At 37.7% G+C, this 17,976-nt stretch overlaps 2 protein-coding genes across 3 annotated transcripts in view; one reads left to right on the forward strand and one right to left on the reverse strand.

Moving 5' to 3' along the window:
• LOC126259276 (protein O-mannosyl-transferase 2) overlaps positions 1 to 16,000 on the reverse strand; it is a 196,944-nt gene extending 180,944 nt beyond the window's left edge. Inside the window, exon 1 of one of the 2 annotated variants that reach the window (XM_049955918.1) lies at positions 15,959 to 16,000. Coding sequence is in view for 1 of the 2 variants with exons in the window: in XM_049955917.1 (XP_049811874.1) it covers positions 15,460 to 15,500 (41 nt within the window). In the remaining variant the exon portion in view is untranslated. Of the gene's footprint in view, positions 1 to 15,459; positions 15,683 to 15,958 lie in introns of those variants that run through there. The other variant, XM_049955917.1, reaches the window with a different exon arrangement.
• Positions 16,001 to 16,028: 28 nt separating this feature from the next.
• The window catches only part of LOC126259277 (probable maleylacetoacetate isomerase 2), a 62,700-nt gene continuing 60,752 nt past the window's right edge, over positions 16,029 to 17,976 (forward strand). Inside the window, exons 1-2 of the mRNA XM_049955919.1 lie at positions 16,029 to 16,175; positions 16,867 to 16,918. Of these exons, the coding sequence (XP_049811876.1) occupies positions 16,158 to 16,175; positions 16,867 to 16,918 (70 nt within the window). The 5' untranslated portion in view covers positions 16,029 to 16,157. The remainder of the gene's footprint in view (positions 16,176 to 16,866; positions 16,919 to 17,976) is intronic.

A 17,976-nucleotide genomic window follows, 5' to 3' on the forward strand; every position in this document is an offset into this window, starting at 1 on the left:
AGTATTGCAGCATATCAATGTCAACAGTGATCCAGAGACCAACCTACTGTTGGCCCAGTAGAATACATTGTTCCTGCAGAAACAATGCAGCAAACTGGTGATATGGATGTGATAAGAGACTCATCAGTGCACTATAAATTTTGTGGCCACATGGTAATAAACCACTTGCTGCAGTATCAAGCTATACCTTGAGCCAAATGACCATCAGTAAAATGGCCCTGCTTGCCCACCAATATCTCTGGCAAAGTGTTTTGTTCTTTCATGTTTATCACTCTTCACAATTTTCACTATTCAAATGATTTCTGATTTACAATGGATTTCACTTCATGAATCCTGTTTCTTGCAAATCAAGTCCTACATCAGATTGCACTTCGGTTGTGTCAATCTCATTAATAGATTTTTGTGTTTTAATATCAGTGAATGATAACACAGTTGACAACTTCAAATTTGCTCATCAGTGTAACGAGTGTTCATTAGTCATGGATCCAGAACTGACAGAACTCTGGTGGCCATAGTTTCACATACACAAAATGAATAGCAATGGTCCCAGCACACTTCTCAGGTGTGCACTGTAAGTTACTACTACATATGTTGATGACTCTCCATCCAAGATAACACACTGTGTCCTCCTCACCACCACTTTCTACTTTCAGGGAATCCGTCAAGTCACAGGCAAAGAATCTGCAACATTGTCTGCAGTGCTGTATGGCAAGAAGTGTAATGGATCCAACTCTTTCATCCAGTAGTTAGTTATAGGAACTTATGCAAATATTTTGCTAATTATAAGAACCAAGTAGTTTTATATTTTCTGTAATGTGTTATTTTCTGACCAATTTTCACAGCCAGCAAGCTCATAAGTGAGCTGTAAGAAAAAAATTAAATCAAAATAGTAAGCAGTCCGGTAAATAGCACGCAGCCTTTGCTGTAGACTTACAAGGTTTACCTCATCTGTGCAATTCTGCATATAAACAGTGCAACAAATCCTATGCTGAATCATTTATTGGGGATGTGACTGCTTAGCAGGTGACTGAGAAGTAGGATGAAAAACTACCAGATACTTCTCCACTGAAGTGTAGCAATCGGCTAAATCATTTGAAAATGCTTCTTCTGAAATAAAAGTTTTTGAGGACAAAATTGCAGTGTCTACCATGATTAGCAGTCAGCAAGTGAACAGAATTCACCTTCCCCTCTCAGAGTCCAACATCACAGAGAATTATTATGACACATTGTAGGTTAAGTCATAGATTAGCTACAAACAAGAGTGCCCATACGATAGATAGTTTGTAAGGCAGGGGGGCAATGTATTAAGTATTTATAATATTCTGGAAGATGAATGGTGACTTGTAAGTAACCATAAAAAAACTTTCAGTTCCGACCCTGTTAAAAAAACTGTGTAATATCAACTTTTAAACCATTTTCTTTGGGACTTTAGAACATATGACCAAATCAATCTGGCAGACTCTATCATTATATTTAAAGACGTGGATAAGTTGCATAAACAGTATGAGCAATTAGTTGAACCATAACTCAGCTGTAAACATATTTTCAAGCAAATATATAATTAAAACACTCAGCTTCATCTTGCTTCTGTTACACTCAGCCAGTTCTGTTCAGAGATGAGAGAGGCAGTTAAAGAAGAACTAGATGTCCTTCATTACATCCATTATCAGTACATAAGTGGCCAATGCCCTTGGTGATAGATATAGTCATAATGATGATATCTGAATTTCTGGTGATTTTGAGAGAGCCATTGCCATACAATTACAAACTGACCCGTACTAATTCAGCACCCAGAAGAATTACTACCAAAACTGGCCGGCAGCCAGTATTTTTCACGATTAATCTTGTGTGCACATACTAAGAGTTCCCAGTAGATAAGTGAACATGTCAGGTCTTGGGCCCAATATGCTTTTTGCATTTACCATTGGAATTGCTTAACTTTAGATACTGTTACTTAGAGCAGCACTACAAGCTATTCTCAACTGCAAATTAACTAGATGACATTATTGTAACAATAGTCGCAGGTGAGCATCACATGCAATGCCTTGAAATACCGTTTACCTGTTAACTGGAAAACAGCTTGCATTGTCAGCTCAACAAGTGCAGTTTTCTTGAGCCCAGCATCGAGTACACATTGAGGTCACATCTTGAGCAAGAGCACATGACGTGGAAGTGGTCTCGTATCTCACTGACCAAGCTCTGTCCCATTACTTATATTACGTTATGAAGAGAGTAGATCAAGATAAAAAATAATGATTGAACATAACATGTATGTAGACTTTATTTTATTTCAGACTGATTGGTTCAAACTGCATCATAATCCAAGCTTTGGATCGGAAAATATTTAAATTTTAATTGAGTTTTTTGGGGTGTGAAATGGCCAGAAGGGACCATTGTCATATGGTGAGCAGCTGTGGGCCTAGTAAAATGTAAGTCACCCAGACAGAGGCTCAGAGCGAAGTGTCAGAAAGTTTCTGGGGTGTTGGTGGAGGGATACAATGTAGTTTTGGGACATACCCCCATTAGCAACATGCAGTTAGGCTCATCTCAAGTCCTAAGGCTAGGGAGTGCAAAAATAGTTTGTCTAGAAAAATATGTTTTTAAGTAGTATAGTGACTGTAAAATTGTTTTACACAACAATACGAAAGACTTGACACTGGAAGAAACAGTGTAGGACAAGATATTATCCAAAGTGCAGACATGAGAAATGTAACTTGTCTGACATCATAGTCAACAGAAAAGTTAAAAATAGGGGTCACAGACCATTGTGCAGGTGGAACACATTGGGTGTTAGCTGAGGCTGGACTGGCTTGTGATAGTAGTTCCACCTACAGACTTTAATTTGTGTTTTTTAAGCATATTTTTGATTGTGGCTATACCTACAGACTTAAGACATTGGTAGTGTAAATGAACAAAGTTTATGCCAAATCATATATCAGCTTGCTAAAGCTTTAGTCAGGGTGTTGGTAGTGGAGTGAATGTTTAGCATTTGGCAGGAATGCTAGTGGGAGAGAAAGTGTCTCACTCAAGAGAAACTCCACTTGCTTCTGCAGCACGGTCGAAACTGTACTGGTTGGATTAGAGAGAGAGAGAGAGAGAGAGAGAGAGAGAGAGAGAGAGAGAGAGAGAGAGAGAAAGCAGCAGAATGACATTGCCTTGGGCAGAGCTTGTGTAGTACGTATTTCTGCCATTAAGCGTGTATAGTGCAACTCACTGCCAGTTCAGTGCCGACTGTGTTGTCAACCTGGCTTGTTCTGTCCTGATCATCTGATTGTTTTTGCTACCATTATTTTGTTCTTGTTTCATTTTTTATGATGACAAGTTTAAGTGGACACTGTGCAGCTGTGAAACTTTATTTTCTACTCGGTAAAAATGGAGCTGAAAATGTTTTAATGTTGAAAACAGATTACCAAGATGACACTATGGGAAAAACTCAAGTGCATGAGTGGTTTGCTCAATTTAACAAAGGTGACATGTCAATTGATGACAAACATTATCCTGGACATCTATCAACTGCCTGAATTGACAAAAATATTGAAAAAATTTGAGAGCTTGTGCATGGTTCCGCTGCCCTGAGCACCTTACTTGCCTGATCTGGCTCCGTGTGACTCTTTCTTACTTCCACCCATAAAAAGGGGCATGAAAGGACACCGATTTTACAACATTGAAGAAATCAAGAAAAAACGAGGTAGGAACTGTCAGTCATTTCTAAAGATTACTACAAAAAATGTTTTGAGCAGTGGAAGCACTGGTGGGACAAACATATTAATTGTAATGGAGAGTATTTTGAAGGGGATAAGATTGTTTTGTAAATAATTTGAGAACATATAGCTTTTACAAAATAATTCCAGTTTTCGTTTTGGTATCGCCTAGTAAGATAAGACAATAATTATAGCTGTGCTGCAAATGCCAAACAGATTTGTGAACACAAATATGTAATACTAAGAGAATAAAGTGAAACCCATTGAAGTTGGAGAAACTTGTCCAAAACATGTATGAGTTCTAAAAGAAGAAAAATTGTGTTTTGCTCAAGGCAGAACCATAATTCCTTATTAAATAATACAAATAAGCTCCAATCTTTTTGGGAAAAGTAAACTATTACAATAAATTTACACCTAAGACAGCTCAAATTGTATATATCCTTTAACGAAGCTCCACAAAAAGTGCATGTTCTGATGCCTGTCATCAAACTTTCTGAAACTAAAAATGGTCTTGAATTTTCTTTTGTCTGACTTCAGCACTGATATGCTTCAATACGGTATTGGTGCCACGTTGTCACACATTCATTTGTATTCATGTCAAAACCACTGACAACAGTGCAGATGGACCGCTCTCAGATCAAAAAGGAGGTGTTAGCAGTAATCTATGGTATAAAATGGTTTGACTCCTGTCTGGCATAAAATTCAATCTGTTAATAGACCATAAGCTACTGGCTACACTTTTCAGCCCTCATAACAAGCTCCTGGATAAAACTGTATAATGATTGCAGCAGTGACCACCACTTCTAAGCAACTATAGATGTGACAGTGCCCCCCCCCCCCCCAACCTTCAGCAGTGCAAGACCCTTCATCACCTTATGTGTCTCCACAACCATCAGCACAGAGGCAAGAAGAAGCAGCACAACAGCCAGGAAATGCGCAACTCTACAGAATTTTTGATACCCAGCCTTAGATCCAGGACTAACTTAAATCAGAAACCTGCAGGTACACTTCCTACAATCTCTAATTACAATTTAGAGGTAAACAGTAACATCAGGACAAAGAGTTTAGGAAATGACAAACTTTGTATTTTTCACCACAATACAATGGGCCTAAGAAACAAACTTGACCAGTTGTCTGTTTGCATTAATGATAATGATACAATAATGATGCCCATATATTATGTTTTACTGAACATCATTTGAAGGAAAGGACTGAGATGATACAACTATAGAAGTACAATGTAGCAGCTTATTACACTACAAATTCAATGGCTAAGGGTGGAGTAATAATGTATGCTAAAAATAATATAGTGTACAAGTCTATACATGTAAGATATTATTGTGTTGATAAACATTTTGAGGCCTGTTGCATTGAACACCACATTAATACTCTGCCTATTTATGTGGTTACTGTTTACAGAGCTCCCTCAGGAAAGCTTAGTATATTTATCAAGCAAGTAGAATCACTTTTAACTTGCCTGTTCTCAAAAATCAAAGAAATTATCATGCTGGGTGACTTTAATGTAAATTTTCTTACTTGTAATAATTATAGAATAGATTTTGAGACTGTAATAAGCTCTTTTAATCTGAGGGCAGTTGTTGACTTTCCCACAGGAGTGACAAAGTACTGCGCAAGTCCAATTGACAATATCTTTGTAGACAGCAACAGAATTGATAACACATGTGTAACACAAATCTTAAATCGCCTTTCTGAGCATGACAGGTAGCTGTTAAAAATGTACAACATAGGCCCTGCTAACAAGCATAGTTTTATTAACAGATCATTTAGACTAACCAACGGTTAGAATCCAGAAACCTTCAGCAGACATCTGCAGCAGTTAGAATGGGACACAATATATAAGGCTAAAAATGTCAGTGATAAATTTAACATATTCCTCAATGAATTTACTACCCTTTTTGAAGCTACCTTTCCTAAGAGGATTTCAAAAAGTACCAACCTGAGTGATTACAGGAAATGATGGCTCACAAAGGGAATCAAAACATCGTGTAAAACAAAGAGAATACTTTATGTTTCACTCACAAAGTCTAACAAACCTCAGGTTAGGGAGCACTACAAATTACACTGTAGCATCCTAAAGAATGTAATAAAAAATCCAAGAGCATCTTTATCAAATATGAAATTGACAGCTCAAATAACAAAATACAAACTATTTGGAAAGAAGTCAAAGAGGAACAGGAAAAATTTCAGAAGATACAGACAGCATTGAAGTGTGTCATAAAGGAAGCATGGTAAACAAAGGTGGTATAGTTGTCGATATTTTCAACAATCATTTTCTGACAGTGGCAGATCAAAGTGGTTTAAAGGCTCTATGACTGAAGCCATGAACGTTCTTCAAAACGCAGTGCAGAACAAAATTAGTCGGATGCATATTCCTTACATTACAACCAATGAGACAGAGAACGCAATAAGCCAAAAGAAAAAGAAAAATTCCACTGTAGTGGATAATATATCTATGAAAGCACCCCTGTAATTTTATTCTTGAAGTCCTCTGTCATATATTTAACGAGTCTATAAATCAAGGTACTATCTCCAATATATTCAAATATGCAATTGTAAAGCCACTGTTCAAAAATGTGACAAAGCTGAGTTTCCAACTACTGGCCAGTTTCATTGCTAACAAGTCTTTCTAAAATCCTACAGAAACATGTGTTCAAGGGAATTGAGGATCATCTTAATAACTTAACATCCTTAATAAAAGTCAGTTTGGATTCCAAACGGGTATTTGAACTGAACATGTCATTTTCCCATTTGTCAACAAACTCCTCAAATCCATAAACAATAAAATGTCACCATTTGGAATCTTCTGTGATCTGTCAAAAACATTCAACTGTGTATATCACAAAATTCTACTTATGAGGGCTGAGCACTATGGCTTATATGGTAAAGTATGGATGTGGCTCAAGCCATATCTAGATGACAGAAGGTAGTACTGAATAATTCTGCAATGGCACCTGCCTGTTGTTACTGGGGCACAGTGAAATGTGACGTACCACAGGGCTCAGTGCTTGGTCCCTTACCTTTCCCAATCCTTTTCAATGATCTGCCATGGTGTATGACATAAAAAGCACACTTCACCCTATTTGCAGATGACAACCATTATGACAGAGAAAGTACCAAAATGCAGTCTAGAGAACTCTGTGACCGCTATATTCAAAGCAGCTCTAGACTGGTTCACTTCAAATGATCTGACCCTCAATGTTAACACGACTCAATTCATTCAGTTTCAAACAGCAAACAAAAACTTGGAACATATTGAAATAAAATGTGGTGACAAATAAATACTGAGAGTTGAGTCTTCCAGATTCCTGGCATTACACGTTAACAACACTCTAAACTGGTCAATTCAAATCATCGACATACGTAAAAGAATGAATTTGGCAGCATTTGGCATTTGCTCCACTTCATCTGTTAGTGACTGGGAAACAATCAATGCTGTGTACTTTGGACATTTCCATTCACTTACGATATTTGGCTTCATGTTCTGGGGAAACCAGTCATGAGCAAAGTCTTTAGTGCACAGAAGAGGAGTAATCTGAATTAGCAGTAGAGTGAACTCTAGATACTCTTGCAGAAACTTATTCAAACAACTGGGTGTCCTCACCATGCCATGCTAATACATTTTCTCACTGATGTGCTTTGTGAAGAATAATCATACAATGTACAGGACAAACAGTGAATATCTTACCATGATACAAGAAGTAATCATGAACTTCACAAAGATATAAAAAACCTCAGCATGGTACAGAAAGGAGTACATTATCCAAGATAAAAGTATACAATAAACTTTCAGCTTATGTTAAATCAGTCATCGGGAATAAGACTAAATTCAAAAAACAGCTACAACTTTATCTTTTGAATAGCTCTTTCTGTTCTTTACAGGAATGTATAACAATTAATGAAATGTGTCTAATTTTAAGCACTCCTATAAGAAATGACAATGTGGCACAGTATGTCAATTGTTGACAATGAATTTTATATGAATTAGAATGTAAGCATTATTTGTTGTATAACTAACATACTACTGTACTCCATGTTGTTATTTGGACACTTGCACCTCATATATATGTTTATGTTACATGTTTACATATGGTTTAGATAGTAAATCTCATTGCCATTTCCAAAAGGTTATTATTGTAATAATCCGACACTTTCTACATCCTAGCAATACACTCGCATCAAGGATCCATGTAACTCGAAAATAAACAAACAGCATTAGTTTGTTTACATATTGTTATTCTATTAATGTAGTTACTTTCCCAAACATATCCAAACCTCCAAGTTTAAACTATTACTTGATACATATGCATCCACATACAAACCATGGTATCCATTGTACAGTCAGATCAGAATGAAACATCAATAACACACAAGTGCTGTCCTTGTGTATGTTCTCAATTTTTCATTAGGATTGCAATTTGTACCCTCAATGATTCAAATTGTATCTACACACATAAAAAAAAAATTGCATTGCCCCAGTTCCCAGAACTCCTGAAGATAGACGTTGCCTGTGGATACTGTACCACAGACACAGTCCCAAAGATGTAAACAACGATGCATGGGCAGCGCCTATTAGATGGATGGGGTCCGACAGCTGATCAGTTCCAGTCATTCCACCAGGAAGGAGGTACGCGACTCGTGTTGTCTGTAGTTCAACCATGTCTAGACAGTCAATACCACTGTTCGATTGCGCCCACATTGTTACTTTGTGCCAGGAAGGGCTCTCAACAAAGGAACTGTCCAGGTGTCTCGGAGTGAACCAAAGCGATGTTCTTCGGACATGGAGGAGATAGAGAGAGACAGGAAATGTCGATGACATGCCTTGCTCAGGCAGTCCAAGGGCTACTACTGCAATGGATGACCGCTACCAAAGGATTATGTCTCAGAGGAACCCTGACAGCAACATCACCATGTTGAATAATGCTTTTCATGCAGCCACAGGACATCGTGTTATGACTCAAACTGTGCGTAATAGGCTGCATGATGCACAACTTCACTCCCGACGTCCATGGTGAGGTCCATCTTTGCAACCACGACACCATGCAGCACGGTACACATGGGCCCAACAACATGCCACATGGACCGCTCAGGATTGGAATCATGTTCTCTTCTCCAATGAGCATCGCATATGCCTTCAATCAGACAATCGTTGGAGACATGTTTGGAGGCAACCCAGTCAGACTGAACGCCTTAGAGACACTGTACAGCATGTGGAGCAAGGTGGAGGTTCCCTGCTGTTTTGGGGTGGCATTATGTGGGGACCATGTATGCCACTAGTGGTCATGGAAGGTGGTGTAATGGCTGTATGATACGTGAATGCCATCCTCTGACCAATATTGCAACCATATTGGCAGCATATTGGTGAGGCATATGTCTTCAGAGATGATAATTCGCGCCCCCATCGTGCACATCTTGTGAACGTCTTTCTTCAGGATAATGACATCACTTGACTAGAGTGGTCAGCATGTTCTCCAGACATGAATCCTATCGAACATGCATGGGATAGATTGAAAAGGGCTGTTTATGGACGACATGACCCAAAAACCAATCTGAGGGATCTACGCCGAATCGCCATTGAGGAGTGGGACAATCTGGACCAACAGTGCCTTGATGAACTTGTGGATAGTATGCCATGACAAATACAGGCATGCATCAAAGCAAGAGAACATGTCACTGGATATTAGAGATACCAGTGTGTACAGCAGTCTGGACCACCACCTCTAAAGGTCTCAATGTATGGTGATACAACATGCAATGTATGGTCTTCATGAGCAATAGAAAGGGCAGAAATGATGTTTATGTTGATCTCTATTCCAATTTTCTGTACAGGTTCCGGAACTCTCGGAACCGAGGTGATGCAAAACTTTTTTTGATGTGTGTACTTATCAAGATCTTTCTCCATAGTGCCCATATATCAAGAAAACAATGGACACTATCACTGAAAGGTCTTGTTTTTATTTTAATTTGGCACAGCAAGAAGATAAAAAATATTTTTCATATGGATGGCATAACAAGAAACTGCTTTTCCATGTATCTGATCTAGCTGGATCGTATACGCACTTTTGTCCACTCTCTGTAACACTGAACTTACGAGAAACGAAGTTAAAAAATTTGCTGCCTCTCCTGCACACGCTGGTCTCTATAAGTTATCTGAAATAGTAATAATTCTTCATAATGCAACTCTTGATTTCTTCCAGCCATTTTGCAGTATTGTCAAATAAACATGAATCTTTACGATAGCTGATGTCTTTTCAAATCTTTGAAATGATGAGTTGCAACAGCTGCTACCCAAAACACAATTTGCAGCACTGTTCAAGCAGGAAAATTATGACATAAAACATGCCATAATGCATTACACCTGTGGCTACAAAAACATATTCCCTAAATAATGACTCAATGAAAAGTAATGTTTATGTGATTTATTAATGCTTCCAGAAAAGGGGAGGGGGAGACAGGTGTGGTGTGTTTGGGCTTCTGTACATATACTGCAGTGGTAGTAAAAGTATTTTACAGGAGTCTAATGGTATCAACATTACTAAATGAGAAAAATGTACAGTTGTTCCAATGTAAAATTATTACTCAGTTTCAATTTGTTGATACTAACTCCTTAACCTACAGTTAATGTTTTCACAAATTCACCCTCTCAAATCACAAGTAGACTGTGACTTCCCCAGTTTTCGAAATAAAATTTCTTACACAGTAGCTCCTCTGCAGTTGATTTAAATGTACTTGCTCTAGAAACTCTAAAAAGTTTTCTTGGCTTCTCTGCTGCATATTTCATATTTTGAGAGACATATATCTGTGCTGAAGTTACAATTTCTGCTTCTTTCTATCTTTTCTTCATTTCTGATAGGAACTTTTTGGATTGAGGAAACTTTATCCTAGTTACCTTAGCTTAGCCTGATCTACATTTGCACATTTCATAACCAAGTCATGTGTTATGTGCATTAAGTAGCAGTTGCTCATTTGCAAGAGCAAATGCTGACTTAGCTTGGTTGGTTGGTTGTTTTGGGGAAGGAGTCCAGACAGCGTGGTCATCGGTCTCATCGAATTAGGGAAGGATGGGGAAGGAAGTCGGCCGTGCCCTTTCAGGGGAACCATCCCGGCATTTGCCTGGAGTGATTTTAGGGAAATCACGGAAAACCTAAATCAGGATGGCCGGATGCGGGATTGAACCTTCGTCCTCCCGAATGCGAGTCCAGCTGACTTAGCCATCATCATCCTTTTGTTTTAAATAAAGTGTAATAAAGTGTATGTTTCATCCTTTTTTGGTAGGTTACACAGTTCTGATCTTAATAGAGAGCAGTACTACTGGTTGCATGTTGGGAACAGCATATACGGAATGTATCTCCTTACTCAAAGACTGACTCAGGACACTGCATTTTTTCCCCCCTATTGTGTTACACACAGTTGTTAACTTCACAAAACAGGAAAAAAGATTAAGTCCTTTTCTTTGAAAAGTGCCAGCACATTAGCTACAGAAAGAAATGTGCGATGTGTATATCATGACTTTATTTAACTTTAATAAGAGTGTCATATGTTGCTCATTTCTACATCTACACCCTGAACCACTATGAAGTGCACAGCAGAGAGTATATCCCACTGTATCAGTTATTAGGACTTTTTCTCATTCCACTCATGTACCGAGTGTGGGAAATGTGATTGTTTAAAAGCCTCTATGTGTGCTACAATAAATCTTATATTATCCTCACTAATGCTATGGAAGTGATATATATGGGGTTGTAGTATACTCGAAGAGTCACCATTTAAAGCCAGTTGTCAAAACTTGGTCAGTAGACTTTCTCGGGACAGCTTCTGTATATCTTAAGAGTCTGCTAGCACAGTTCTTCAGCATCTTAGTGACACTGTCACCATTTGTACTGTCCTCCTCTGCATACGTTCAATATCCCCTGCTTGTCCCATCTGGTAAGGGTACCACACACAAGAGCAATATTCTAAGATGGGCTGCACGAGTGATTTATTTGTAGACTGTCTGCACTTCCCCAGTATTGTAGAAATAAAGCAAAGTCTGCTACCTGCTTTACCCAATACTGAGCCAATGTGACGGGTCCACCTCATGTCCCTACTAAGTGTTACATCCAAGTACTTGGGTTTACAGATTCCACCTGTGACTCACTAATATTACATCCATGGGATACTTTGTTTTTTCATTTTGTGAGGTGCACAATTTCACATTTTTGAACATTTAATGCAACCTGAAATCTTATCAAGGTCGGACTGAATGTTTGTACAGATTTGTTCAAACTGTACTTCGTTGTAGATAAATGCATCATCTGCGGAAAGTCTTAATGTTACTATTAATATTACATTGATATACACTACACTAACATTACATTAATGTAAGACTCAGTGTCCTCCCTACCAAGGAATCCTCATCCAGTCACATATTTCCTCTGATACCTCATATTATCATACTTTTGATAATAAGCATACGTGGGGTACAGAGGAAAATGCTTTATGGAAATCAAGAAATACTGCATCTTTACTGACTTGATCCATGGCTTTCAGAATGTCATGTGAGAAAAGTGCGAGTTGGGTTTCACATAATCTATGTTTTCAAAATCTATTTCAGTTGGCATGGAGGAGGTCGTTCTGTTCAAGATATCTCATTATGTTTGAGCTCAGAATATGTTCTAAGATTCTACAACGAATGGATGACAAGGATATCAGGCAGTAATTTTGTGGATCACTTTTGCTACCCACCTAGTAAACAGGTGTGACTTGTGCTTTCTTCCAACTACTGGACACTCCCCCTCCCCCCCTTCGAAGAGTCTATGATGGATTATAGTTAACAGAGGGACTAACTCAGCTGCAAATTGAATATATAATCTGCGAGGAATTCCATTGGGCTCAGAGGCTCTGTCCAATTTTAACAATTTCACTTGTTTCTCAACGTCACTGACACTAACATCTATTTGACTCATCTGGAAAGACTGCATTCAGTTGGCAAGGTGCCTCACCGCCGTGTGCATCAAGCATATCACTGGTGTCCTACCATACACAAAACTGTTCTTGGTGTGGAGACCAATTAAGGCAATACTCCTGGGTTTTCCTTTGTGAACGAACATCTGAATAGAGAGTTAAGCATTTCTGCTTTTGCTTTGCTACTCTCAACTTGAGTCCCAGTTTCAACCATGAGTGACAGAACACCAATTTTAGTGCCACTAACAGCCTTCATAAGTGAAAGTTGGTGTCCTGTCCTGTGTTGGGTTTTGTGAAAGATCATTTGACAGCGTTCTGCTGCAGTAGTCACTGAAGGGTTCACACAATGCTCTCTTGACTGCCAAATGCATTTTATTTAGCATCTCCGTACCTATAGACCTATGGCTTCACACACTGCTCTCGACTGCCAAAGGCATTTCATTTAGCATCTCTGTACCTATAGCCCTATGATAATGATGTGGACTGTGTCATTTTACATTCACAATGCACATTAATTTGTACATTTGATCACATTCTGAACATCATCTAAGGGATTTTTTGTTTTTTTCTTTTTGTTTTGTGAGTTAGTAATTCCTACCCACTATCTTTTATATGTTACAGTAATAGAAATTATTCTATGAAATAGGAGGTGTTGTCGAGGAGAAACTCACTCAGTTTGCTATCAAATTTTACTTTGCTGTCTGTTAAACATTTTATATCACCGGGTAAATGATCAAAAATGTTTTCTGCAGCACTGCACCCATTTCTGTGCTACAAACAACCTTAATGTGGAGTATTGAACGTTGTTTTCCCTTCTGGAACTGTAACTATGTACCTCATTGTTCCTTTCAAACTGTAGTGGATTATTTACAACAAACTCCATGAGGAAATAAATATATTGTGAAGCAATAGTCAGAATGCCCCACTCCTTGTACAGATGTCTACAAGATGACCATGGGTGAGCACCACATTATTCTTACATCACGTTTTTTGCACGATGAAGATTTACTTCCTTACAGATAAGTTACCCCAGAACGTTAATCCATATGACATTACTGAGTGTAAGAATGCAAAATATGTCAACTTGCCGATTTCTCTCTCCCCAAGATTTGCAATGATTCTAAGCACAAACGTGGCTCAACTACTCTGTTTTAGCAGTTCGAAAATGTGTTTTCTCCAAATTAAATTCTCATCAATATGGACCCCTAAGCATTTTAAAGTTTCCGCCCTATTTATTAGTTTCTAACCATGTGTTACACTTCTCATTGTAGCAGCTCTAGATATGCGGAACTGAACATGTCGTGTCTGTAAAATTCAGGGCAAGACCACCTATAGAAAACCAATCAATGATACTTTTCACAACTTTATTTACCATTTCTTCTGTTTTGTGTTTGTACGCTTGGACTGACTACAATGTTCATGTCACATGCAAAAAGAACTAATTCTGCTTGTTGTATATTAGACAGAAGAATTTTTACATATATGAAGAACAGCAGTAACCTAAGATTGAACCTTGGGGAATTCCACGTGATTTCTCCCCAGTCAGAATTATGTCCATAGATTATTTTGCTTGAATTACTAAATACCATTTTCTGCATTCTTCTGGTTATGTATAGCATTATCCATTGGTTGGCTATAGCATCAGTCTCATGAAGCATCAACTTGTCTAGGAAAATACTTTGATTCATGGAGTCAAATGCCTTAGATAGGGCACAGAAAATACCAACCAGAGCTATTTATTTATATAATGCTTGTGAAATCTGGTGAGTGAATGTGTAAATGACATTCTCTGTAGAGCAACCCTTCTGAAACCCAAACTGTGATTTGCTAAGGATACTATAATTAATGAGGTTAGATACTATAGTCTGGAGCATAGTCCCCCTTATAAAATTCCTTCATGTCCCTTAGCACTGAATAGGGGATCATGGAGGAATTTTATAAGGGGGACTATGCTCCAGACTGAACGCTGAAAGGCATAATCAGTCTTAAATGATGATGATGATGAGATACTATTCAAGAACACATCATCTTCTCAAAAAATTTGGGGAATCATGTCAGCAGTGAAGCAGGTTGCTATGCTTTGTTTTATACCTATTACACAGTAGTCTCGGTGTCCTTAAAAGTTTCTTTACAGTGACTGTATAACATGGAGGATCTCCCCCATGATAAACTGTGCTATTAATTTCAGTTCCACTTAATTAAGTTTTATCACATAAAGTTCAGATGCCCTGTTTCAGTTTTGTATTACCTGGCCTAAAACAGGTTCACAGACAAGAATTGAACAAACTCTTCTCTGTTTCAATAGTGAGAATCTCTAAGCAATAATGCCACTACTTGGTTTCTTAAATTAGCTGAAAGTGTATCATACTCAAGCGAATCAAAACTCAACACTGCTTGTACTGAGTTCCTATTATAAAAACTAAAAAAGGTGAGAGTTGGCACTATGGTCTCTATAGCGACCTCAATTTGTGCATGCAAAATATTGACGACTTAATTCTGAACACCAAAATTGACAATGGTTCTTTTTCTCTATTTTTATTTGATATTTTGTGGCGGAGAAACTATTAAGTTCTTTCGGAAATAAAATTTACACACAGAACACACACATCTTAAAATGAATATAGGAAACTTATCAAATTACAAAATAATTCGCTAACACCTGACGTGAGTGTTTATGACTTTAAGCTTTACACATGTAAGTTGCGTTTCGCATCATCATAAACACTGCCATGTAATAAGGCAAATTAGTAAATCTAAATATACGGTATAAGACATTTTTTTAAATTTCTGTTCTTACTTCGAATATCCTGTGTCTACGGTCTTACGCTCCCCGCGCATTTCTCTTCCTCTTACAACGAACTTCTTCGCCTATATGTACATTTCAGAATTGTAGACTCAAAATACGCCACAACAGAAAGCTGTCAACACAGGATAACGGTATATTTGTAAGGTGTTTCAGCCGACTGCCACGTTTTAGGCATCGCTTGAATTCCCAATATGGGAATTAGCAATAGGTCATTGATTCATATTTTATTAGTATCAATAATTATCTTTCCTCTAAGTTTTTTAAGTGACTGCTCGTATTCCCCCACAGGAATGTTCAACACTCCAACTCTTCATTTTTAGATGCTTGCAAAGATTGACGTTAACTATAAAGTGACCAAGTAGCATACTGCGAATCTCAGCCCGCTATGTCATCATTCACAGTTCTCTGTAACTCAAAACAAAAAGCAAAAAATATTTATTCAAGTGGTATTCCTGTCCTACTATACGGTGGATTTAGCACAATACTCCACCTTGACTAGCTTCTCAGTGCCTGACGCTTCCATTGTTTTGGCAACATTGCGCTTCGGCAATCTGCCGCGCGTAGCGCTTGAATCAAACTCGGATATACTTGTTTTATCTTTGAATTAACAAGTAGTGGTGATAAATAAGTATTAAAAAACTAGTGATTAAACATTCTATTCGTACCTGCAGAAAGGAAAAAGACGCAATATGTCTGTCATTGGAAAGGTATCAATAGAAAAGTCTTCCGTAGCCTATAGGCTTTGCTGATTCGGAAGGAAAGTGATTTATTTTTACATTCACGGCAGTTTTAGAGCAATAAATTAGGTGCCTACAATGATAGGTGCGAAATATCATCTAGTAAACATGAGGTATAACGAATTATATAAAGTGCTTGATTTCGGCCTGGGTTCCGTAATCACCGCCATTATGAACTGATCTGGATCTTAATGAGTTTTTACACAGTTCTTCACTCGGTTTCCACAAACAAATCACAGTAAATGAGCGGAAATTTGAATCTCCATAAGGAAATTTGCCAAACCGAGTTGGATGATTTGAGTCTTGTTCAACCGCCTAATAACATTAAACAAACCCTCCCTCATTCAAAAGTAAAACTACCACCTTGAAACGTAAAGTGCAACTGATTTAAAATTCAGTTTAAAACCATCACATTTAACAAATAGCTAATTTTATCGTGATGAAAAAGCAGAATCTGTACCACACACCTAACTAATCAGTGTAAATTAACCAAAAATAAATCTTCACTGCCTAGATGAACTGTAAGATAGTAACCATTTATAATGGATCAAATCAAAACATAGTAACTCCTTTTACCGGTGTAGGCGCTAGGACTTGCATAGCATATACATGTGTATTTCACATAATCCATTAACGTGATGCTTGACCTCTTTTTTTTCAGCCCGTTTTATATTCGTACTGGAGGAGCTCTTGTTCCTGGAGAGTTCGAATAGGTAAGCAAATAGTTTCTCTCCTCCCCCCCCCCTCCTCCCTCGAATATTCGATATTTACATGGATTGTTTTATTTATTTACCACTGGATCGAGTGGATCGACATAACACTATGTTCTAGAACGATAATCTTTCTGTATAACTACAGCTACTGCATGCTATTACTTTATATAAACGTAGTCCCTAAATGAAATATACCTAATTTGTTGGATAAGTCAGTTTAAAACGTCAGAGATTCGCAAGGGCATAGCCCTTCCCATAGGACCATGCTTTGTAAAACACTGGAGACCCTAAAACAATCTTTGTGTGAAACGCAAGTTATATTTTTTCATGTTCTTATATTAATTTTGTTTGCATTTTTATCTGCTGCACTGCATTTTAGCTTCAGCCACTTGCAGTAACTCATTAGGATGTTTGAAGAAGATACTAGGCTACATCTGTGAATGCAAATATAATATAGTTTTTGAAGTTCCAGTACATTTTATGGTTATTCAATATGCATGGACTTTGGTGTAGATAATGATTTTTTTATTTTTAAATCTTAAATTTGTTGCAGATTACTTAATGATGTGAACGTTAAATTATTGAAAAATAATTGTCATCCTGAGTTTAATACTAATTGTATGTAGGTTCAACAGAATTTTTGTTTTCTGTGAAGACAAATAACTTTCCTGATGAAGATGATGCCACTTTGCTCAATGTCTGCCTAAGTTTGGCTTTTAATGGTAGTAGAAAGGGCTGTGAAATTTCTAAGTTGGGTATCGGCTACCCTCATACTAACATGCAATGCAGTTTTTTTTTTTCCGCGTAATGCTATCCTACACGGTTATGTTGATAACATTTTAAACTTGGTTTTACTGTTTTAGCTGATAATATTAATATGTATGTGTTCACTTGTAATGATAACAGCAGCCATTTTGGGAACCAAGTGTTAACATGACTATGGGTTTGACACCACAGAGAAATCCAACAGCTTTGTTTCTACACTGTTAGTAATGTTTAAGATTAGTTTGTGTTGTAGTGACCTGTATTACCACTACATAGTTCAAATTTGATTGGTC

Source organism: Schistocerca nitens, chromosome 5 (genome assembly GCF_023898315.1).
Source record: "Schistocerca nitens isolate TAMUIC-IGC-003100 chromosome 5, iqSchNite1.1, whole genome shotgun sequence".
In the NCBI taxonomy this organism is placed as follows: domain Eukaryota; kingdom Metazoa; phylum Arthropoda; class Insecta; order Orthoptera; family Acrididae; genus Schistocerca; species Schistocerca nitens.